This window comes from Cricetulus griseus, chromosome 3 (genome assembly GCF_003668045.3).
Source record: "Cricetulus griseus strain 17A/GY chromosome 3, alternate assembly CriGri-PICRH-1.0, whole genome shotgun sequence".
In the NCBI taxonomy this organism is placed as follows: domain Eukaryota; kingdom Metazoa; phylum Chordata; class Mammalia; order Rodentia; family Cricetidae; genus Cricetulus; species Cricetulus griseus.
The window spans coordinates 43517972-43543862 of NC_048596.1; the positions used below are offsets into that span (position 1 = coordinate 43517972).

Sequence of the window (25891 nt, forward strand, 5' to 3'; positions counted from 1 at the left end):
AGATCTGCTCACATCTGCACATTAACCAAACAGACTTGAAAAGATTCCAAAACATGAAGTGCAGAATGCACATGTGTTGGAAACATTTTGCACATTGACGAACAAATTATCTAACATGGTAATTAATGAAACAAGCAAAGGGAGAATGGGTTGTAAGATGATCAAGTACTGTAGTCCCCTGGGAAAGGGAAAAAGAAATCCTTTTATGGAGCTGGTGAGGGGGCTCAGTGGTTGAGATTGTGGGTAAGGGAGGTACAGAGGACCTCAGTGACATTCACAACATCTTCCAACCACCTGTAACTCCACTATCAGGGGATGCAGTACCCTCTTCTGGCCCCTGAGGATACCTTCATTCAGTACTGACACACAGACAGATACATAATTTGAAAGAAAGACAATAAGGAAACAAGAAATGGAGGCATAGAAAAGAAAAAGGAGAAGTCTTTTTGTTGAGTTAAAGATGAAACAAAGTTAGACATGGAAATATCAGTAGGTTGGGGGTGGGGTATTTATTTATTACAGCCAAAGCATTATCTCTTTTTGTTGTTGTTGTTTATTTCAAGTTTTATTTTTTTATTTTTTTCTCTTTTTTTTTAATTAGCAAGAAAATTATTTTACATGTCAATCCCAGGTCACTCTCCCTCCCCTCCTCCCCTGTCCCCCCAACTAACCCCCTACTTATCCCATATCCTTTCTGCTCCCCAGGAAGGGTGAGGCCTTCCATAGGGTTCTTCAAAGTCTGTCATAGTCTTTGGGCTAGGGCCTAGGCCAATCCCCTGTGTCTAGGCTCAGGGAGTATCCCTCCATGTGGGATTGGCTCCTAAAGTCCATTCCTATGGTAGCATTAAGTACTGATCCACTACAAGAGGCCCCATAGATTTCCAAGGTCTCCTTACTGACACCCACATTCAGGGGGTCTGGACCCCTTTGCTGATCAGTCCTTCTCTGCATCTGGATTTCAGTTCAGTTCAAGGTTTAGATGTTGGTGTCTGCTTCTACTTCCACCAGCTGCTGGATGAGGGCTGTGATGGCATTTGAATTAGTCATCAATCTCATTATCAGGAGAGGGCATTTAAGGTAGCCTCTCCTCTGTTGCTTAGATTGTTAGTTGGTGTCATCTTTGTAGCTCTCCAGACATTTCCCTAGTGCCTGATTTCTCTTTAAACTTATAATGTCTCCCTCTATTATATTATCTCTCTTTACTAAGCAGCAATCTATACATTAATGTGTAACTTCTCAGAGGTTGGCCCTTATTAACTGTAATTAACAAGTAGCCACAACTTTGCTTCAGTATAGCCCTCCCAGAGTTGTAGGTATCTCCGGCTTTGTTTCTAAGCTCTAGATAATTTGTCACACACCATACACAGTCTATGATGGCACTGAAATGTCATGTTGCTGCACAACCTGAGAAAGTTGTCTGTTTAAGATTGGACAAGAAGCCTTGCCTCTTCAGAATTGGAATTCTCAGGCTGCAAGATTGGTCAGCAGGCAAAAGTGCTTGCCATGTGTGCAAGCCTGACAGCCTGAGTTCAATGCCCAGAATTCAGTGTGGAAGATATTAGGTCTCCAAAGATTGTCCTCTGACCTATAGGTGTGCCTGCACTCACACCACACACACACACATACACACATGTGAGCGTACACACACATACACGCATGCATACACATCATGCACACACAGTGTAATAATAAAGAATTAATTTTTTACAGAAGTGAAATTCTTTATTTAAAAGTGAACATTTCTCTAGGTAGATCAGGCCCTCATTCCACCCTACGGAGTAGTAGGGACTCTCCTAAGATTCTTATTTGCCTCAAAATTTGGAACATGACTTTTACCCTGATAGGGGAAAGAAAATTTAGAAAAAGGGTCATAAGAGAGCCACAGAAGTACACAGTATTTCTCAGGGAATCTCTTTGCACATGTTAAGTGTGTCTTCCATCAATGAGCACTCAACAGGCTCCTTTCTAAAGAACCTGGGAGTGGACACTTGAGAAACTGTTCGGTTACATCAGCCACCATATAGCATTGATTCAAGTGGTCACTGTGTCTCTCCCACTGCCTTTGTTACAGTTTCTCCCTCTAGTAAGCCCATTTACATACAGCACAGTGATCAGATAAGAATGTGGCTACTAATAATTACTGAGAACACATTCACAATGATTTATAGTTGATCTTTTCCCCTTGAATGATCTCATTAACTTGCTAAAATAAGCTGAGAGGTAGAGTTCACTGTAATCTTCACTCAAGAGCTCAGAGTCTAGAGACACTGAACTTGCCCGCTAGAAGAGCTGGAGGCAGAATGTAAATCCTAGGCCTGTGACTTCTGGTACAAGGCCAGAATTTATGTCCTTAATGTCACAGTAAGGGCTGCAGTATAGCTTCTAAAACACTGTTGAGGGCTTTGCATTTCTTGCTGAAAGTTGCAGAACACACAGTAGATCCATATGGGAATCTACCTCCATGGAACCTTGATGGACATGAACACTTAAAAGAGTAGAGAGAGGAGAAGCCTGTGGACAACATTTTGTTTGTTTCTGTGTAGATGGGTGGATAGATAGATAGATAGATAGATAGATAGATAGATAGATAGATAGATAGATGGATAGATGTTATTGTTACCATCTGTCATAACAGAGCATATACTCAATTTTCAGCAAAAATTTAACAAAGGTAAAAGGCTTTTGTTAATATGCCAAGTCACTATTTTTCATGATAAAGCCGTAGTCTGTGCTGGGGTTTTGGGTTTTTTTGTTTTATTTTGTTTTGTTTTGTTTTATTTTGTTTTATTTTGTTTTGCAGTGTGGACCTGGGTTTGTTATTGAATAAGAAAATTTATTATGTATCCATTCCAACTAGTACACTTCTACAGAACCTAGATGTTATTAGAACATAATCATTTTTTTTAACCATTCCACAGCAGCTATCAAATATTCTACAGTTTGAGATAACACATGAGGCCCTTACCTTGAAATCTTTAGTATCCATTCTCTTTTCTGCCAGGGCTCACCAGATGGTCCTAAAAGCTTTGGACATGAAGATACAACACCCCATGTCCACAGCATCTCCTTCATTGCTTAGCAATATTGCCCTCACTACATGAGTGGGATTTCCTGTTTTAGAGTTAGGAAACTCTGCTTTGAAAAGAGAGTTGAAATAAGTGAGAACTATAAAGTTTTCAGCTAAGGGTTTTTCTATAGTCTGTTTGCTTTGTGCCACACAATTGCCTGGCACCTCCTAGTATAACAGTTCATGCCATCAGCTGCCTGAACTTTTCAGTTCAGCTTTCCAGATGACCCATAGGCATTACAGGGCTCATTAGTCAACAATGGAATATCTCCATTCTTTTATGGAATCCAGTTGACTGACATATAACTGTGTTTCCTTTTTTTTTCAAAACAGAGAAAAATGTTTGCGGGAAATGCAGTGAGAACTGTAAGGCATGCACTGGATTCCACAATTGCACAGAGTGCAAGGGCGGGTTAAGGTAAGAGAGTGAGATCCAGCAAGAGATGCCACCGCCCAGGGAGCTTTGCAAAACAGAACACATGAGAGTCAGCGTGTAAACAGATAGTTCTCTTCCATCTGCCCTTGGTTTGACTCTAGCAGAAGCACTTACCTGTTATTTGGATTATTGATACAATTAGATATGGGAAAATGGGTTGCCATCTTGGCTAAGGAAGGATTATAAACCAAATAAATTCCCTATAAAGAAGAAGACTCTGTGGCTGGAGAGATGGCTCCACGGTTAAAGAGCACTTGCTGTTCTTGCCACTTCTGACTGCCACAGGCACCAGGCACACACATAGTATACTACACGCATGTAGGTGAAACACTCTAACACAAAATAAATAAATCTACAAAAAATTTAAAATTATGAAAGAAAGATGACTCAGATATAAGTAAAAAAAAAAATGGCCACTTGAGAAGCATCCCTGATACATTTTGACCTGCATTGTGCTAGTCAAGAATGACTGGGCAGATAGTGCCAGTAAGTGCTATTTAATCGCCTGATTAAATTCTCAGTGGTGGAAAGTTATTTCCTTATCTTTATTATTTCTCTCCACATCCCCAGTCATCCGCTTATCTTAAGTACCTCAGGTTCAGTTCCATTAGACTATCTTCAGTGTGCACATAGATTTAACTAACACCAGGGGATGTTTTCCTCGAATTAGTGGTTTGCTCATTGCCAAAGCTGATAGTCAGGAGACTGTAAGAGAGCAATGTGCAGCACAAATGACTGAAGCCTCTTTCCTGAGGAAGAGGTCAGATGCTTCTATGCTGAGCCACGTGGAGGGCTCTGGCTTTGTATGGAGGTGGAGCTCTACAATGGGTTCCTCGAAGGTAGTGACAGGACATTTTATTCATTCCATCTTTGATCAAAAGTGAAATGGCATAGTGTAGGCCATTCCCAGGCAAGTGTCCTTGACACTTGTCAGTATTGAAACATAATTTACACGTATTGATTACCTGTGTTGTTGCTCTTTGTTTTCATAAATGTTCATAGTTACTTAGTGCCTTGCTTCTCGGTGCTTGATAATCTTGATAAATACAAGTCTGCACAACTGCCTGGTTCTCTTTTTTAATTTTTATTTTATGTGTACGCATTTTTTCTTGTGCATGCTTATACACCGTGTATGTGCCTGGTGCCCATGGAGATCAGAAAAGGGTACCAGATGCCATGAGCCTGAGTTGTAAGTTGTAAGTTGCCATGTGGGTGCTAGGAATCAAATCCAGATCCTCTGGAAGAGCAGCCAGTGCTTGTAACAGATGAGCCATCTCTGTCTCCACTTAATTCTTCTTAAAGGAACAGTGAAATGGTGTGGCAGAATCCTCTTCCACTGTTTGTTAATTGGGGTTTTGAGCAAGTCACTTAACTGCTGTTGTCTTCCATTGTTCTCATTATAAAATGGTGACACTGTGCTTTGCCAAACTATGGTAAAGTATAAAATGAGGACTTTTATGTACTTAGATCTGGTATGTAATTAGTCCTTGGGAAATAAAGACTGCTGAGCTTGTTTCTTCTTAGAGAACATTTTATGGAATAAGTTAAAGCAGAACACACAGCAGAACTGTAAGAGCCATGTATGTAGTTGTAGATGTGCCAGTAGCTGTATTAAAAGGGGTAAAAAGCTATAGGGGAAATGATTTTAATAAAATATTTTTACTTAGCCTGGTATATCCAAAATATTATCGTTACATGTGACCAACATATAAGAAAACTATTTGTGAGTTACTCTACATCCTTCATTGCTTTATTAAGTCTTTGAAGTCTGGTATATATGGTCTTAACATATATCTAAGAGTTAACAATAATGTTTATAAGAAATATCTGTGTTAAGATACTTTTAAATCTAATTGAGAGAACAAATTTTATTAAGCCACCCATTCTAAATGTGCTGAGAAGTTTGCCAGTAACTGAATCTAGTATAAGCCTGTTTTCAAATATAGACATACATTAATTAAAACTGAATGAAAATTTAAAATTCAGTTCCTTCACAGCACTAGCCCCACTTCAAGGGCTCAGTAGTCAAAGAAATAGCACAAGCCTGAACTAGCTGGATTATGCAAGAAGGAATGGAGGCAATCCTGAGCAGGGCTGGTGAGCCTCACGATAACTATGTTTTTGGAGCAGCTGACCACTCAGAGTTCAGAGTTCTCTGTGGCCCACCCCTTCCTTCATCAGTTCCTGCACAGTGCAGCCTCTGTCTCCTGCTGAATGGAAGCCAAGCTCGGAACGCTGTCCTTTCTTGGAGAGCCAAGGCATCTTTTCTAAAACTGTGCTACATTTTTTTTTGAGTGGTCCTTATTGCATTCCACAAAAGGATTTATTTGATGCACTCTGCTTTTCTCTAGAAGTGGAGGAAGAGAATGAGGTCTTTGTTGGCAGCAGGCCAGCAAGCTCTGAGAATGGCAGAGACATAAGCTCTGAAAATGGTAGGGACATACTTTTGGTGAAGCTGCCCTTTGTCATATCGAGGCTCCTTCCTAGGTGCTTCTAGCTGAGCATGTGACTTCAGAAGACCTGTGAATTTTAACATGGTGGCTAAGAACAAGTAGGAGGAAATACCTTTGCCCAAAGTCCAGAAAGAAAATAATTAAAATGCTAACAGGAGTATTTTTGATTATTTTCATCAGCTATTTTATTTTTGTACTTTCCCAGTTTCTTGAGTAAGCAGAGGTCGAAGTAAACTTCAATTTCCAAAATTAATATGACCCATATCCAAAGCAGCCAACTAGGATATAAATTGAAGTAATACAGAGTATAAGAAAGTAGAAACCATTTGAACATGTCCAATACATAGAACATTGTCCAATAGAATCAATTTGATAACAAAGATTACACCAACACTCTTTCAGTTTCCATTCCATATTTTATATGAAATAAAATAAAGTCTATGTATATTTTTAAGTTTAAGAATTAAGCTGTAAGCTTGGTGTGGTGATGTCATCCTAGAGGCCAGAAGGTCATCTTCAGTTACATAGCTAGCAAATTCAAGGCCAGGGAGGCTACATGAAAGCCTGTCTCAAAAGTTAATTAATCAGTTAATTAATGAATTAAACTGTAGGCTATGAGAAATGCCATAGCTGACAGAAATTTTAAAGAAGAAATTTTTTATGTTTTCTTTTTATATTTTAGAAACTCAGATGTGTCTCAGAGTGGTAGCTAGAAAAGTAGAAGTGTCAATAAATGGTGTAATATTGTAGAAGTGCCTCCAGAAAAAAAACTGAAACATGATCCCACCAAGAAAAGTAAAGCTGTTTACAAAGTTGGATTTTTGCCGCTTACTCATTAGAGTGGCTTAATTTGAAGCTATGTATGATAGCATATTGCCAGCCATTGAATTGTTTTGTCAGAGTTTTTATTGTCTCATTTCTTTATGGGGTTGAGTGTTTTGCCTGCATGTATGTATGTGCACCACATACACAGAATACTCACAGAGGCCAGAAGAAGACATCAGATCCTCTGCAACTGGAGGAGCAGAAAGTTGTGAGCAGTCACGTGGGTGCTGGGAACCCAAAATGGTTCTTCTGCTAGAGCAAGTGCTCTTAACCACTGAGCCATCTTTCTGGCCACTTGCTAACACTTTTTAAGACTCTGTTAGATACTGAGTATGGTTGAAATATGCCGGACTACATGACAGAGTCAAAAGAATAAATGTCCCTTAGGCTTATCAGCACATATGTGTGCTGCAAATGTTATTACAAGTACCAAGAAAGGTCTAGGGCCATTTTCCTTGTCTTGCAGCTTTACTAAATCTCTGGTCTGAGGGGAGACTGTATTTGTTACATATGGAGCCTGTATGTCATTGCCACTTTGTATCTTATCTGTGTTTCTCACAGCCTTCAGGGATCCCGTTGTTCTGTCACCTGCAACGATGGACAGTTCTTCAATGGCCATGATTGCCAGCCTTGCCACCGTTTCTGTGCTGCCTGTGCCGGTACCTTCTCCTGCTTCTCCCCTTATTTGCCTACTTGTGCTTTTTATTTTATTTGGCTCTAGCCAACTTTTATGTAGCACTCAGTATGTTTCAAGCGAGTGTAGAGGGACACATTTCTCCTGATAATTATGCAGCAGTTCTCACAGAAAGCCAGTCATCAGCGCCTTGTCTTCACTGAGAAACTGAAATATCTCAGAGGTGTCTTTTTCTTGGAAGAACTGGTGTTCTTGGCAAATAGGTTTGGTTAAAACACAAGAGTCCCTCAGAGGTCCACTGAAGGAAAGGAAGAAAGAGGAGGAAGTTATGACTTCAAATGGTGGTAGATGGGTGGCTTTCACAGACTGCTATGGAATTCTGTGCTTAAGTCTCTTCTGAAGCTTTTTTTTTTTCCTGTTTCTTGCATGCACCTTGGACTGAAGGGGCTGGAGCAGATGGGTGCATTAACTGCACAGAGGGTTATGTCATGGAAGAGGGAAGATGTGTACAGAGCTGCAGTGTGAGTTATTATTTGGACCATAATTCAGATAATGGATACAAATCCTGTAAGAGGTAAGTCCATCTGCTCTGACCCTAGACTTGATATATGAGTTGATATATGAGTTCTTTGTAGGACTGCCTTCCTACGTAATGAGAAAACTGAGATTTTTTTTAATGGTAAAGTACGATTCAGTCATTTGCCTTTGGGCAATGACCTGTTACCTAGTATTTGTAATGCTGCAGGACCACCTTAAAGTTTTTAGTATGTTCATGTTTGTAGTAGGTGCCTGGAGGCCAGAGGTCAGCACCAAGTGTCTTCCTCAATTGTCCTTTTATGTTTTGAGATGAGGTCACTCAGTTTGATTAGATGGTCAAGCACAAGCCCCCAGGATCTATCTCCCTTCCCAGGGCTCCAATTATAGACGCACAACACCACGCCTGCATTTTGACATGAGTGCTGGGGATCTGAACCTTACCAAATTGGCCATATTCCCAACCCCAACTCCCCCTCACACATACCTTAGAGTTTTTAAAATAATATCTCTGTTTCCAAAACATGTTTGTCCCCTTTGGCACCAGTGTGTACCTGCCATGTTTTCCTCTAACGTTCTCAAACCTAACAGCTACTGTAAGAAAAGATTTTTTTATCATCTTCAAAAGAAGAATTAATTTTAAAATGTTAAGAGCTTGCTGGTAACTATACCTTCTCCCATGCAAATGAAGAAGAGATTTAATAAATTGTGCTTTTTGCCCATAGATGTGATAACAGCTGTTTGACATGCAATGGCCCAGGATTCAAGAACTGTTCCAGCTGCCCCAGTGGATATCTTTTAGATTTAGGAATGTGTCAGATGGGAGCCATCTGCAAGGATGGTGAGTACAGCTATGTGATTCTGTTATCTTCCCACTTTACAAACTAACGTATTTCCTTCCATTTTAATAAAGAAACTAACAAGCATGCATCTAACCGGATATGCTCAGTATCTTGCTGACATTCACTCACCTTGAATTTACACCTTCAATGGGTCATGTTGCTTTGTACTATTTTGTTATCGTTGTTTAAAGACAGAATCTTACGGTGTAGTTCAGGCCAGCCTCAAACTCATGGTCCTCTTGCTTCGGCCCCTTAGGGTCGTAAGTGTGTACCACCACAGTCCACTTTGTTTCTCTTTATTTTTCTTTTTTTTTATTTTCTAATTTTGGGAAGAAATAAATCACCTGCGATCCCAAGATGGTTCCAGTTAGTTGCTTTAATTAATAAGCTATTTTTCAAGGTAGCTTTCCCTTCATTAAAAAAAAGCTGAGCATAGACTGGAGATTGCCCTTGCACTCCAAGCCTACTCATGAGCGTACAATGACACATCATTATCATCCAAGTCCATAGCTTACATTAGCAGACATTTTGGCACTAAACCTTCATTGTGTTTGAACAAGCATACATGATATGTGTCTACCATTATCATATCACACAAGATAGTTTCACTGCCCTAAAAATCTGTGTTCTGCCATTCATCATCCTGCCCTACCCCCACTTCCTAGGAATTTCTGACTTTTTTGTGAAACATCTTACATTTATGATCATATACTATGTAGCCTTTTCTGGTTGATTGGATTTTGAATTGTTTCTTTCCAGTTCTTTGTCATTTGGACCTTTGCCAGATTTTTTGATGCCTCATCATAGAGCTTTATATGCTCCCTTGAATACTAAGCCTTTGGCATAAATATATCCTAAGTCCTATGTTTTATAAAATTTGGGGCATAGTATTTAATCACATAAATGTTCTCTAACACCTGCCACTTTCTGGTTATTTGGATTTTTATGATTTTGCTATGTGACCCCTAATCAAATGATACCGGAGTATTTCATGAGGTATGTAAGGCTAGGAACTAATATTCCAACCTTCCAGCAGGAAAACGCAAGATGTGATGCTGGAAAGTGACAGACCAACCCTAGACCTAAAGATTTTCCAAGTTTCGGGCCAGTCTGCTTTTCTTGCCATTTAATGGTTTTTATCCAAAATTCTGGAAACAACACCATCCCCTGAGGTTCTGCTTGACTTATGCAGGATAGAGTATAACATGATTTGCGGCTGGTTTAAGGAGCCATTTTCCCTACCAGTTCATTCACTTCTGTGTCCTTACTAGCTCCACCTGTAAATTCAGCATATTGCAATTATTCCAATACCAGCAACAGTGGATTTCGATTCTCCACATAATTCATGCTGAGGGGACCCTAAATATCGTACCTAAACTTTACATATAGAGTATATCCCAACAGAGAAGTAGATCATATTTGAACTATCATTCAACATGTTCTTTGGAGACTGCATTTAGTATAGTCTTGGCCACAAGGGGACAGCCCTAGGGAAAGGCAACCTGCACTGTGTTTGGCTGAATGTGGAGTTAGGAGTCTGTACACTGTATTCAGATCGCCACTACAGGCATGCGGCTCCTTTCCCTGCCACACAGTGAAGAAGAAGATAACTCTGACCCTGCGTGATTAGTTCACAGCTCAAATCTCAAAAGGACAGGGCAGGAAGGGAGCACATGTGGCCACTGATACACAAGGACAATGGTGGTCTTATTTTCATGAAACATCTGGGTGGCTGCAATCTTCATCATGTTTCTACTGAACAGGTAGGGGAGCAGGATAGGCTCAGCCCACCCCACTCTGTGCTTTTAGATCCTGCCAGGGATAATTCTGAGTGCAACATTCTAGGGTAAGAAGCCTGAAGTGGGGGCACCAGGGCCATCTACTTATTGGCGTTCAGTTGCCAGCATATGCCTTCCTACCTGAATTTAAAAAACATGGTTCCTTTGTACTGGAATACAACCAGGCCTTTCTATTTCAAGTCAGAAGATTTAAGTGTTTGACAGTCACAGGACATCTACCTTGACATTTTCCCCTCTAGTATTTGATACAAGGCACCTAAAGTTAACGATGTACTAACCCTTGCTAAGCCATGCTGACCACAGGCCAAGGTCACACCAAATGGCAAGATGGTCAGAGGAAGTATCATGGAGAGCCATAGTTTGCAGTGAGGCCGCTTTCCAGGCCTATTGAAGAATGGGGTCCCTTGAGCCTTCAGTCACATGGCAAATGCTCTTAAGGACTACTGTTTGCTCCTTTTCAACTGTCATATTTCCATGATTCTAAGACAATTCTTTTGCAGTTTAACATTTCAGAAATCAGATATATCTGGTCATTCATGACAACTCACTATTACATCCCATCAAGTTGATGGGATGTAAGTGTCATTGCCTGATCTGAGACTTAGCCACGGGGATGTGCATTCAATTGAATGGATCGTGTGGCTCCTGGCTTTCATGTGTCATTTAACAACTGTTCAAATGAGCATCAAAGAACTACACACAGAGCATCATATCACATACTGTTAATAAAAATAAAATTGAAATTCCAGTTGCTACCATAATATAGTATCACAGTGTAAGCATTGTTACCTTTGTGATACTGAAATAACAGTGAATATTAAACCTTGTGTCTTAGAGTCAATGGAATATGGCACAAATGACTGTATATATTCTGCTCTAGATAGTTCTAAAAAGAAAAGTTCCTTGCTTGTGATATTATTGATCTCTAATTTATTCTTTTTCCAATCTCTTTTTCCTTTCACAAATGGATACCAATCACATTTACTCCTGGACTGCAATATTTCTCCTTGAAAACATTGCTGTTGACTGAAATAATTTGGGGTGGACCAAATTCCTTCCCTGTTGACTGCTCCTGAATGACCTCTTCCAACTCCCCAAATCTACCTCTTTGGCCAATCAAAAACCTCCCTCCGTGTGTCCTGCTGCTCTCGACTCCACTCCCCCTCTCTCTTGCTGACTTCCGGAAAAGCCACGGAAGAGTCCTGGGCAGAAGGAGGCTTCTGTATGCTTGTGAAAAAGAACAATCTGTGTCAGCGGAAAGTTCTACAACAACTGTGTTGCAAAACATGTACATTCCAAGGCTGAGCAGCCGCCTTAGATCCTTGATCCTGTAGACTTATAGATTATTCCATATTATTAAAGAGAAAAAAAGCCAAAAACTGCAAACCACCTCTCTCTTTCTTGCTATCTTTTTTTTCTCTCTCTCAAGTTTGTGCAGGGAGATGGTGAACTATTTTGTCAAAACTTAAGTAGAAAAAATAAATAAATCTACAACAAGCCTACCTTTTAAAACTGGATGTTTAGTGTTAAACATCCAGAATCACAAAGACAGTATTGTATTACCAAAGTATTTGATGCCAAAATTTGAAGTTAAAGTAATAATTTGATTTCCTGCCCTGGTTTGAAGGTCCATTTTATTCCTTTGCACTCACGTTCTTATTTCTTCTTTAAAATGCCTAAAAAAAAATTCTGAAAGCATCACAAAAGCACACATAGATGAAAATGAACAGAAAGCTTTTACATCAGTCATTTTTCTGCACCTAGGGGAAATGACAGGAAACTGAACCTTAGGGTACCGAGAACTTCCTACTGAATGTGTTCAGTGTCCTCGTTAGTGCTATACAGTTCCATGGTGATCTCCCACACGTGACTGGTTTTGTATGGCATGCACTGGTTTTTTGCACTTTTCTCACCTGATAAGTTTGCTCCATTGGCTTTATCAGGTAGACTTTCTGCTACTGGCTTTCCAAACACTGTCAGTTGGGTTCTTTTCCACACAGCTGGTAAAATGGATGGTTCTGTAGAGTCAAACTGATGGTAGAAGCATGAGGTACCCAGAAGGGTTGAGGCTAACCCAGGTCCCCTGAAGCCCAGAGAGTCATTCTGTAGACCCTGTGCAACCTCTTGGTGCTACCTAGCCATTTCCCCCATAACATTTTTTTAACTGTCGTCAGAAATTCCATTTGTTATGATGGGAAGCATTAGAGATAGGATGCAGGGAGTTTCTTCCCATGGTCAAAAGTTCCTAAGAGGTCCTGTATTTTTTAAGAAATAGAATTTATTTAAATAATATTTAAGCTCCTGCATACACTGGTGGAGCAGTGTTTCTCAATGGTGCTGACTACGAGTTGTCTCATCCTGTCATTTTAAGAAAATAAAACTGGAAATTGAATGTGGGTAGCACGATTGTACCCTCCTGGTTCTGTATTTTTTCACCCTTCTTCCTTCAATAACTGGGACCATGCTCTCCTGCACCTGTCCACTGAATGTCACCGAGCTAGCATTGCTTTGTCCATTCGTCTGATTCAAAACGTATTCACTGGTTTTGTGTGACTCACAATCATTTCGTGGAATCCAAAATACTGAACTGTAGAGAAATTACTTTGGATCTGTGGTTGAAAATGATGAAACCCAATATATCTTTTCACAGTTCCTCTGAAAGTAACTAATACCAAGCTCCTTCCTTTTTCCCATCAAATCTCCATGGTGACCTCATTTACTTGTAGCCTGACCAGGCATCCTTAGGCTCTCAACTCTGAAAGGCTACACTTCTGAGATGCTGTGACTTCAGTGCTAAAAGGAGAGAGGTGATCTTGGGAAGGAGCTGGGATGTGGATGCTAAAGTCCCTGCTCACACAAACAAGTAGTAAACACCCTGCACTGAAAAATCTCCCTAGGCAGCAAAGTTCACTTCCAGCTACAGGGAGATAATGAGTAATTGGTCTATTGAACCCTTTAATAGCATTATAATGTTACTGAATCACATGATTCATTATTAACTAAGGAGCTGGCAGGTTATGCTGGGCAACTTTTCCTCTTTAGAACATGGTAGGCTCTTTTGACACAAAGAGCAAAGGGAATCCTGGTCATGGAATATTATTCTGCTTACATTTAAATGAGCATTTTTTAAATGAACAAATTTAAACACAAACCAGGCAGAGGCAAAAACTGGATTTGCCTGGAAAGGAATCCAACTGATTAAGCATGGTTATACTACTAGAGGCATTTGGTCACAATGATACAAGAGATAAAACTGAAGCTTTTGTCCTTAGACAGTTAGCCACTGATATGGCAGAAAATTCACTGGGGTCAACCTCCATGCATTCCGTTCCCACTGACCATGCAGGTGCACATCACAGAAATACCAGTTTAACTACTAGTTTGTTACTGTCTCATTAATCTACATGATATTATTAACTAGAACATAATGCTTTCAAAGTTTACGTTAATGTTATATATTATGTATAGATATATATATATATATATATTCATGAGTATATATAATGGATAGCACAAAGTATGGAGACGTGACAAATGCTCTTACCCTTGGAGACAAAAGTCCTATTTTCTGTTTTCTTTTGTCTTTTGATCCTTAATTCACTAATTAATAGTGACCTGTTGTTAAGTCCAAATCCACTTTACTGAAAAAATACTGTACATGTGTAAAATGTTCAGTTGGTTTTTTGTAAAATATAGAACAGTTGTAATTGATACCGGCCAAAATCAATGTTATTCCATATTTTATTTTTTCTATTAAATTAACCTAAGTTCCTGTTTATTTGATCTCTTCATACCCATTTATAAACATCTCTGAAAGGCTTAGTTGATGAAAATTTCTCTGCTTCCATATTGAAGTAGAATGTGAAGGAACAGTGGATACGAATGAAGCATCTAAGTACATATAGAAAAACAGGAGAAGAGAGGTACAAATGAACAAGGAGGAAGAGGAAACTACATAAAGAACAGGTGACATTTGGGCAGCAATGTATGTTAAATCTTGTTTTCAGCAAGAATAGAACTAAAACTACCTATTAAAACTTGGCATAGTTTCTGTCCAGTTGTAGCTACCTAGTCCCGAGTATAAAGGGTAACCGAGTCAATTCTGCAGTGTGTGTGTGTGTGTGTGTGTGTGTGTGTGTGTGTGTGTGTGTGTGTGTGTGTGTTTGTAGGGGTGGGGGCACTGATGTATCGAGTATCTCATATAAATTTGGCAGTGGCTAGCCCTGAACACCTAACAGACAAGCTTATACAACAGAAACCTCTGAGTATACAGCACCAAGTGAGACTGGAAAATGCATTAAAGTGATCAGTGGATGTATATTATTGTGGACCCTGCTTGAGATGCAGTCCCTATCCTTGTGGCTTATTACTTACCATTTGAGCAGAGAAATCAGAAAAAGCAGCAAGGTGAGTTCCAACCAGATTTAAATGTCAAAGAATACATATGGGTATAAGAGAGAGCTTTACAATCACAAAGTCCCAATATGAAGACAAAGGGAATTGATTTTAGTGACCACCTACCATGCAGTACACTGTATGAGAATATAATACATATATCCTGAGGAACACATAACCTCTCCTGAGTTTGAGAAAGACAGAGCAGAGGTACATGTGTTATCCTATGTATCCATAACATAAACCAAAACATACAAGTAGACTTTAAATTGATATGGCAAATCAGCAATCACAGTCATGAAATCTGACGACCAACAGAAAGCAGTGAGTTCCAAATCTTGTGGGTGGGTAATTTAGTTAAATTTATGCTGAACTGGTCAAGGTCAAGTAAGTGGAACTGATAGAAGTATAATAGGCCCATTGCTATTACTGTCTAGGGGTCTTGATCAGGTTTGTTTTCTCTGCCAGTTAAAGAATTAAAAGGCAAGGGAGATGTCAAGCAGGACAGGTATCAGCTTGAGAAATCTCAAACAGCACACACAGAACAGAGAGAATCAGCTTCGTAAGGAAGGCTTTTATTGGGGGTGAAGAAAGACTCATGTAGCAGGCATGAAGGAAAAGACCATCTGCAAAGCAGAGGGCACATTTGAGAAGCCAGAGGCCAGCTTCTCCTTGAGGGCTGGAGTTGTTATAGTCCTTGAAGTTGTTAAACCCCTTGAATTTAGGGTTGGCCAATGTGAAGAAATATGGGATGGCTGAATGGACTTGTTGAGCCAGCCCACCAGCAGGAGGAAAAAAAAAAAGAAGCCCACAAGGCCTTTGTTTCAGCTGCCAGACTTTTGTGTCAGGTCCAGGGGGCAGTGAAAAAGCTTGAGGTTCACTATCCTTATTACCTAGTCATGGCCCCACTCCCTATCGGTTTGCCTATCAGGAAGCCGATCTAACTCCTAGACCCTCTTCACAAATAAGCTGGCCACACACGAGAGGATCAGGTCAGGAAGATGTGTTCATGGTTTTAATCTAATTAGTGCATTGCTACAAAGGGCAGTAGCTCAACTTACAATGGCTTAGTTAAGAAATGACTACACCTTTGCCTTTGCTGCCGGTACTCCATCTCTTCCCTGCCCCATCGTAACTACAGCTGCAAAGTTCTCACGTTCCATCCCAATGGAAGCCCTTGCTCCACAATGGCATTCCCAAGCTTACCAGGAAGTTGCAAGCCATGAAGTTGGTAGTGAAGGGAGCCCACTGGCTTCTGCCTAATATACTGAAGTTTCTCTGTCGAGTGATCAACATCATAGGCACATGTGAATATGGAAATACACAGGCCCTACTTGCCACACCAAGCCCAGTAGAAAGACTCTAATAGTGCTGACACGGAACTGTGCATTCTTCACAGTGTTTGGGTCATCACCCAGCCATACCCAGAATGCCAGCAGACAACAGGGTGAAAATTAAGATTAGAGACAACCTTCAATTTTTCTGGTCACTTGGATGCTACGTCCTTCCATTCTCTAATAAAAAATGGCAGGCAGAAACCAAGACCAGCTGCCTCACCTGCCCTAAGCTGGGCTCTGGTCCCTAAACACAGAATATGTACATGACACAGGAAATATAAGCCTGCTTCTCTTCCCTGGTTAACATCCATTTCCAGATGCTTTTGTTGCCAGCCCATAAAATCCAAAGTTCTCCACTGGGCACTTTAGAGCCTTTGACATACTCAGCTGGGCACAGCCAAGATGAACTGAATCTTACTGGGGCTTGTTGGCGATCTTTGGCACCTAGCAGGAGATTCTAATCCACATAACCATGTCTTCTTATCATCACTAGAGATGACAATCCAGCCGGATTCTGTTTTTTGGCAAGAAAGAGTCAGTTATGCACCAGAGCCAGAGAGAGAGTGGTGGCACTGGACCCTGTCGTCTACCTCCAGGAGACTGCAGACAATCACGTGGCTGTTTCTCCCCTTTAATCAGTTAGCAGTAACTTCTGAGACAGACTTTCACACCATAGTTTAAGCTGGCCTTAAACTCAGAGTTCCTTAGCTTCCCACGTGCTGGGTTAGTAGGCATGAACCTCCATGCCTGGTCTTGGTAGATTCATACTGAGGGATTGGTTTAACAAAATCTCTTCCAGTTGACCATTGTTTGGATACAACTGTTCTTTAGTTTTCTGAGCAACGAAGATATTTCTAGAAAATTCCACACTTTCTGAGATTTATATTGTTAAGATCTTGAACTTTTGTCAATATTTTTATATACTTTAAGGGTGTAATGTTTTAATATTAACATGGTTTTATTTAATTGGGGCCACACAAAAGTCAGCACAGAGATGAGCTTTCTGACACAACAGTGCCAGCAAGTAGAAGGTGTGGCCCAGGCTCAAGCCACCACTTTACCCTTGTGCCCCACACAGCTTCCTTTAAGAGTGCCAGAGCATATTAAGTTCATATTACACATGTTGCAAAGTGAGGAGGAACCTTTTCCCAAGAAAGGATGGAAAGTACACTGAACCTTTGAACTTGGCTTTTTTTTTTTAACTTAAACCCGAATAACTACAAACTATAGATAGAGTCTCTCACACACCAAGCTCTAAGGGTTTTATCTTCTCCAGACTGACCTTACAATGCAGAAATTTATAAAAACACTGAGCTGTAATGTGACGCTATTTAAAGGAATATAAAGCATGCTGAGAGTCCAGAGGAACAAGCTCCCTTTAACAATGAAGTGTCCTTTGTCCTTGCCAAGGGCACCCCAAAACAATGTGAAACATTACAAATAGAGTTGGCTCTCATGTGCACAAATAAAGCTGCAAAGGACAAAACCAAATGATATTTTAATTAAATGTCTGTAAATTGGAACATGTCAAACTAGTCAGTTGTAACTCCACTCCTAAAGAATCATGTACAATTAAGTTTAATGTAGGATGAAGGTGAATTTTAATGATTGATACAATGTGGAAATGCCAGAGGTTGGGACGGGTAGGCTCCATGGGGATCTTACATATCACCTTGAAAAGGAGGTAGAAATTCACCATTTACTCCAAAGGCCATGTCTCAGGGAGGATACTGAGGTAAGAGCTGAGGGGATACCCTACAAGGAAAGCAACATGTAAATTCTGTCTTTGCTTTCCACACTCTCTCCAAGGAGCATTTAGTCTTATTGCTTTAAACACCATCTCTACTGTTCTACTTTCCATTTAAATAAGAAAATACCTGAGGCTGTGCACTTTATAAAGACACCAGGTTTATTTAGCACAACTTGGGGAGCTAGTAAGTCCACTCAATATGACATCGGCTTGTGAATCACATACACACACCCATTCCCCACTCCTGAACTGCATTGCATCATGACTGAAGTTGATGACTTGAGTTTCTACAGGATAGGAAAGATCAAATGGGGAGACAGGAAGACATGGAGAACTAGGGCCACAACAGGCTTGCTTTTTCTTTTTTCAGCAGTGAGAACTAGCTGAAATGAGAACTAAATAGAATATCATGACAACTATCTTAGTTTATTACAAGGGCCATATCTCATGGCTTCCCAATTAGTGCCACCCTTAAATACTTCCCAGCACTTAACATCACACACTGGGAACCTTCCTCTGACATTCTTTTTTTCTAATCTCCCCAAATGTCATGGATTCAATTAAATATTGGGCATTTCCCTTCAGATGTCTGGTAGGCATCTCAACTAACAAATCCAAAAGAGACTTTAGACACCTCAATCTCATCCCCATCACCACCACCCCTGGAGTTCTCCTTTCTCAGTACAGGGCCATTATAAACCCACTCAGTTGCTCCGGACTCCTCTTTTCAACCCCAAATCCAACTTACCACCAAAATACCACTGACTACTTCCAAAATCTCTCTCTCTCTTAATTGTCCACTTCTGTTTATTCCATGAGCTGTTGAATGGATTCTCTGCCTTCATTCTGAACCTCTGTCTTCTGTTTTGTCCCTGTTTCATCCACATACCAGACCGTCAGGCAGGTTTTGTCTCTCACTTATTCAGAATAAAACCTGAACTTCCCTGAGATCTTTCTGCCCTCACCTCATGTAGCCTTCTCCTTTGGCATGGATCTTTCTACCCTTGCCTCATGATGTACTCTCCTTTGGCCTCATACTCTGGCCATGCCAACTGTTTTGTGTCCTTCAAACAAAACCAGTGTATTTATGCCTCATGATGACAGATCTTACTTAAAAAAAAAACAAAACAAAAAAAAAAAAACAAAAAAAAACTCAGGAAGCAGGTCCCCCATATCCCCATTTTTCTCTTTTCATTGCCATGATCACATGACATTCTTGACTGATTTGCCTGAACCGGCACAACTGCATTTTATATGCCTAGCATACTTTGTTTAATAACAATTTGTGGAATAAATGAATAAGAAGACATCAGAGAAGAGTGACATTTGATTTGAGTCCCAAAGGATAAGCAAGGTTTTTGTAATTCAGAGAAACTTAGAGGGGTGCTCAAGAGAGCCTATGAAAAGCTACAGGGCCACTTGAAGGACTGTGCAGGGAGATGGCAGGCAGAGCAGGCAGGCGAAGGAATAAGCAGGGAAGCAGGCAGCTGGAATAAAGATTCATGGACTGTTGCCCTCCCTCCATCTCCACTTCACCAGCCATCAGCCCTCTTGAGAGACTAATTGACTTGCCCAAGGACCCCATCAAGTCACCTCTTGGCTTCTCACCAATGTATTTGGGAAGCAATCATTCAGAGAGTGCTGAGGAGGGCATCCTTGCTTCAGTTCCCAGAGGCCTAATGGCTGCTTTGAGCCAAGCAAATGAAAGGCTAGGGGACTCAGCAGAACCTGGTGGCCAGATGAGCTCACATTAGAGGGATGGCCTGCAGTTCTTCCTCAGCATTGTATCACTGGCTGGGGGGAGCATGACAATGTCACACATTATCCCATAACAGAAATCCTATGAGCCCAGCTAACAAATCTGGGGGAATAAATTCTAGGTGTTTTCAAACAGGCTTTTGTTACCTCCTGAATCATAGTGGTTACAAAACAATAAAAGCTTAACTATCAAAGAAAGAGTAAGGTCTGCATTACATATGGGGATGTATTTGTAATTGACTTAACATTATGAGGGCCAGCAAAATGACCTTGACTATCTTCTGTCTTGTCCCACCTCAGAACCTTGGAAAGACATTTCTCCCAACTCTGACTACTCAGGCCCTAGTCCACCTACATCAAGTGACTTCATGATGGGCTGTTAGGAAACCTGCTTGTTGGCCATATTCAATACACTATGCATGTTACTTTGCCCTTCTTTAAGCTCCACACTAGTCCCCACAGGCCTTCAGGAACTCAACACTGAACACTAGGCCCCACCCTCTATGGACCCTCTCTTCCTTCTAATACAGTTGGAAAGTCTTTTCTATAGCTTGAAGAGCCTGTTCAATCTGACCATCCCTGTTTCACTCACCTTATCCCTCACCACCCTCTCTTCCCCTTGATTTTTCTATTCTGCCATGAACTGTAGACCTTTGCCACAAGGCATTTCTCCTATTTGAATCTACCCCTCCCCCCGTTGTCAGCCATTCTAGCTGATACATGTTATCTGGGCTTCAGTCATTTCTTCATTTCCTAACCCTTATAGGCAAGGTTAGATCTCACTGTTTGCCTTATTTTTTCCATTCTTCCTAGCATACATTAAACTGTATGGAAAATAATGGTTTTCACTTGACATATTCATGCGCATATAATGTTCCTTCATCACATCCGTATGCCCATTCTCCTATCTTACTCTTTAATTCTGATCCCCAACATCCTTCCTAACAGTCCCCTGCTCCCTTATGACCTGTCATGAAAGTCCCTACTTCGTGTCAAGTAAAGTTGAGGTCTCTTGTACTCCACAGTAGTTTTTGATGGGCTAAGTCTCACTGTGAAGTATCCTCAGTGAGTGCAAACTTGGTACACAAAGGTCAATACACTGTTTCATGGACTAGGTGCTTAATATCTCTCCCATTAATAGGTAAACAAAAATTTCCATGAAGGGTTCAGTGAATAATTGAAAAAATGACAATAAAAGAGTAACCATGACCCAGATACTGGGATAATTAAATCCTGATTGCGTGTGAATTCCAGGGTTCACCTACCTTCCTCCACATCCTCAGTTTCCTATCCTTTGGTGCCTTCCCTGCCAACCCTTCAGCTCCATGACATTGTAAAGGAGACAGGAGACTTGATGGAGTTTCTGTCACTTGCCAGAAATGGCATGTAACACCATCGGCACAAAGAAGAAACTAAAGCTTTAGAATAAATCTTACTACACTGGAAGCCATCACAGCAGAGGAGTGGGTACTGTTTAGTATGCTAGTTCATTTTCTTGTTACTATGACAAAATACCTTATGAAAGCTACTTAACCAAGGAAGGGTTTATTTTATCACTCAAGGAGGAGTGGTTACCATAGAACCAGGAAAATTAGGTAGCATGTCACATTGGGTCTCCATTCAGGAGTTGAGATGAATGCAGATATTAGCTTGCTTTCTGCTTCTTATGCAGTCAGGTAATATAGCTGGTGAAATGGTGCCACTGATATTCAGTATGGGTCTTTCCTCCATAGTGAGTCCTTTCTGGAAGCACCTCATGGATACATCCAAAGGTATGTTTCCATAGTGATTCCAAATCAAGTCAAGTCGACAGTGAAGCTTAACTATCAGGAGTAAGCAAAGAGGCAGTATCCTAAACACATCCCCCTGAGATGCCTGATGTATTCACAGCTGTGAAGAGTCCATACAGAAGAAATCAGAGGTGTAATGTTCACTCTGATTTCTATGAATGAAAGGAAGAGATGAGATGAGGTGAGGTGAGATGAGGTGGGGTGGGGTGGGGTGGGGTGGGGTGGGATGAGATGATCAATAGCAACTGGCCTTGAACTAGGGAGATAGCGTGAACTTGACATTTGGACCCAAGATTGAAAGAGTCACAGACATCTGGCAAAAGAAAGAGATATGGAGCAGAAAGGAAGGCAGGAGAATTTTAAGGAGAGAGAAGAATGTGACAGCTGCTGATCAGAAAGACGACAGAAGTGGAGACACAAGCCAAGAAATGCAGCTAGCTCTAGAAACAGAAAACAACCTGCCACCAACAGTCACCAAGGAAAAGGGTCCCACCAGGGCTCTGCCCATAACCTGAAGGAACCTGGCTCCAGGTCAGAAAGAATACAGGCTGCCAACACACTGGCATCAACCTTGTAAAACCCAGAACAGAGAATCAGCGAGGCCACACTGTGCCCAGACTTCCAGCCTACAAACATGGGACAACTGTGTGCTTTTGAAATCACTACATTTATTCTGCAGTAGAAAACTAATGTAATTATCCCAGATCAACTTCATCAGAAGATGGTCAGTGACATCACAGACAGGGATGAACCACTAAGGCAACACAGCATTTCTGAGATGTGTGCTTTTGAATTATCTGATACCACAGGGGCACCTCCTGGTTTCTATTTAACTTTATTGTATTTTATGTATACTTGTGAGGTTTACTGGGGGGAGGGCTGTGGCTGTGTGCCATGTGTGTGTGGTACCTACAAAGCCAGAAGAAGGCATTGGAACTGCCAGAGTTACAGGCTGTTGTGAGATGCCCAGCATGGGTGCTGGGAACTGAACATGGATCCTCTGCAAGAACAACAAGCTCACTTAGCAACTGAGCCATCTTTCTAGCTTTTATTTTGAGATAGGGTCTCATGTAGTCCCAGTTGACTTCTAAACTCATCATGTAGCTAATTCTCTTGCCCCCACCTCCCAAGCACTGGCATTATAGCTGTGCTACACCATCTGCTTTAGTCATCAAATTCTTTAAGGATGGGCACTGATGAACCAGGCAGCTGTGTACCAGTCGTTGTCCAGCAAAGCTAAAGCAAGTTAGTGGTGGTGTAATTTTTAAAAGCTGCTCAAGAAAGAAAGATGCCATAGACAGAGTTCAAACAGAGGGGATTTTTATTAGGGGAAAGGGATCATAAATGGGGGAAAGGGGAGGGAGGAGACTGGCCTCCAGGACAGGAGCAGCAGGAAAGTGGAAAGAGAGGCAGAGAGAGAGAGAGAGAGAGAGAGAGAGAGAGAGAGAGAGAGATGCAGAGAGAGGGAAAGAGATGGGAGGTGAGCAGGGCCCTTTTAAAAGGGAACATATTAAACAGGCATAGGTGGTGCTCTTAGTGGCAGCAGCTGAGGACGTATCCTATCAGAATTCCAAAGATAGGCCAGTACAAATGCCTAAATACTAAGTGGCTCCTCAGATCGAAGCAATGATTGATGGTGAACAGCTTCATCACTGTGGTCTACAGCCTCTCAGCCTCACCACCTGGGTGTGTGGCTGTATTGGTGTGCTGCCCTTGCAGTCCCCAGCCTCTGAACCTCCACCTGGATGCATGGTGGAGAGTTCACTGGCCGTTTGTTGACGAACAGTTTGAGGCTGAACACCCTGACTCCCAGTGTGCTCGTGTGACCCTCTGCAACTAATCAGCAACAAGAAAGTCAGCTCACCAATGAGCTGTGTCTTTGTGTCTTTTCCCTCGATAAACTGAAGTCCTTGCAGCCACTCTCCTGCCCTGTTCTCTTGAATGTGCTGCATAACTAGCTGTGTTTGTGGCAGATTGGCAGAAGAAGCATTTACCTCGCATTTCCTGATAACCTGGTAAGGATCAGTGGTTGAGCTCACTCCTTCCATGTTCACTAGCTGCCATTGCAGAAGTGTGTTCCCATGTCAGACTGGAATAGCCATTTGTCCTCTAGAGGCCTGTCATCAGCCAGGGCTTCCTACTGGGTCTAGCTCTCCCACTGGCAATACAAACAGCTTACCTGTTTCTTTTCCTTCTCCCACCCCATTCAGCTCACCCGATAGGTACCCCTGATGCTCCCACTATGGGGAAGAGACTAGGTTGAACCTAGCATATTTTGAATACCATCCACCCTTTCCAAGAAATGGGTAGACATCATAATGACTATCACAGAGAATCTGGAAGAAGGCTGCCTGGTTTCAAATGCTAACTTTCTTGCTTATTTGTAGTGTGATCATGGAAAGTACACATCTCTGTGAATATTACTTTATTTGAATAATAATAGTCCTATGGAGACATCATTAGGATCGAATAACAATGTCTGTATCAGGAACAATAGTGATTTCACTTAATACTACTTAAACTACAAATTTAATATTCCTCCTTGATTCCTCCTTTCTGCTTATAGCCAGGCCATGACTTATAACCATGACAAGTTAATCACCTTGTCTCTGGTTCTCTCCTGAGTCTGTTCTCTTCCTTCCATCCACTACCACACTGGGTCAGCAATCTCCATCCACTATCACACTGGGTCAGCTGTCTCCAATCCTACTATCACACGAGGTCACCATCACTAGCCTGAGCAACTGGGAACAATCCTTTCATACTCTTGACAAATTCCGCCTTAATCTTTAAAAAAAAAAAATAGTAAATTAAAAAGTTGAAACAGTGTAAAACTCCAACCTGAGCTCACTCCTTTCCTGCTGAAACCTGTGGCTTCTAGTAATACCAGAGCGAGCAGGAAATCCTGGAGAATCTAACCGTGCTCCTTTCTCCCCATTTTTCCCTCCACCCTTCCCATCCCCACCCCATGACCATCCTGGCCTTCCTTTGGTGCCCATATTCATCAAGCCTGGCCCTGTCTCCCACTCCAGAATGTAAATGTGACAGCATTGGCTTTTTCTCACTTCCTATGTCTCATGCATAGGACCATTACTGCCATAAAATTTTCTTCTCGATGGGTTTTGAATGAATGAAGATGCTGTGATGCAATCGTGGGGTCCAGACAAGTAAGATGGCACTTTTGTCCATTTGACTCCCGTTTGAGAGTAAGCAGGATGAGCATTAAGTTATGTAACATCAAAAATGGCAAATTGTTAGCCTTTTGTACATATTGCAAACCATAGTAGAAGCAGCAGAAGCAGCTAAGCTAGAAGGAGGCAGGGATCAGTGAAAGTAAATGTGTGGGCTCAGAATATATGTAACTTTAGATCGATCAATAGCTAGATAGATAGATTGATAGATTATATATATATATATATATATATATATAGAGAGAGAGAGAGAGAGAGAGACAGAGAGACAGAGAGAGAGAGAGAGAGAGAGAGAGAGAGAGAGAGAGAGAGAGAGCGCACTAGGGGTAGCCATGCATATTGCTAATCTCAACCTCAGAAGGCTGAGCCAGGGGGTATTGCAAGTTTGAAGGTTTGAAGCCAGGCTGGTAGAATGCTTGTCTAGTCAATGCTTTTCAGTCTCTGACATGATAAAAGAAAAGAAGGGAGGGAGGGAGGCAAAGGGGAAAGAAAGAAAGAAAGAAAGAAAGAAAGAAAGAAAGAAAGAAAGAAAGAAAGAGAGAGAGAGAGAGAGAGAGAGAGAGAGGGAGGGGAGGGAGGGAAGGGAGGGAGGAAGGAGAGGGAGGGAAGGAGAGGGAGGGAGAGAGGGAAGAAGGAAGGAAGAAAGGAAGGAAGGAAAGAGTATACTAAAAGTCTAAAGGGTCAGACAACAACTGAACAGCAGCTAGGCTGAGTGTAGCAAGCATCTACCTAGTGTTAGGGCAGTGAGGGATCCTGGGTTGTTCTATTCCTGGCCCTACAAAAACAAAGCAAAAAGCTGCAGATGCCTTTTTCTCTCCTCTTCCCACTCGATAATAGTTATGATTTCTTTGGGTCTGCTTTCTATAAAGGTCTATTTTCAATTTTTTCTCTTAAAAATACACAAAGCTTAGCTACTAGGTTAGCTTTTCTTTTCCTTTGTCCTTAATCAACCTACTGCCTCACCATTCCAGCTCTGCAGAAGTCACAGACAATGATCCGGAGCTGAAGAGTGGAGGGTAGCCCATCGGGTTCCCACAGACACAGTGAGAAGTTGGGCAGGGTACAGAGGTGAGACTTCTC

General features: G+C 41.4%; 1 protein-coding gene across 2 annotated transcripts in view; it reads left to right on the top strand.

The window, feature by feature from the left end:
- The window catches only part of LOC100762283 (proprotein convertase subtilisin/kexin type 5), a 421198-nt gene that overhangs the window by 272824 nt on the left and 122483 nt on the right, over positions 1-25891 (top strand). Inside the window, exons 17-21 of one of the 2 annotated variants that reach the window (XM_027406555.2) lie at positions 3401-3485; positions 7343-7440; positions 7860-7989; positions 8675-8790; positions 11780-11895. In XM_027406555.2, coding sequence (XP_027262356.1) covers positions 3401-3485; positions 7343-7440; positions 7860-7989; positions 8675-8790; positions 11780-11895 — 545 coding nt within the window. Of the gene's footprint in view, positions 1-3400; positions 3486-7342; positions 7441-7859; positions 7990-8674; positions 8791-11779; positions 11896-25891 lie in introns of those variants that run through there. The other variant, XM_027406556.2, reaches the window with a different exon arrangement.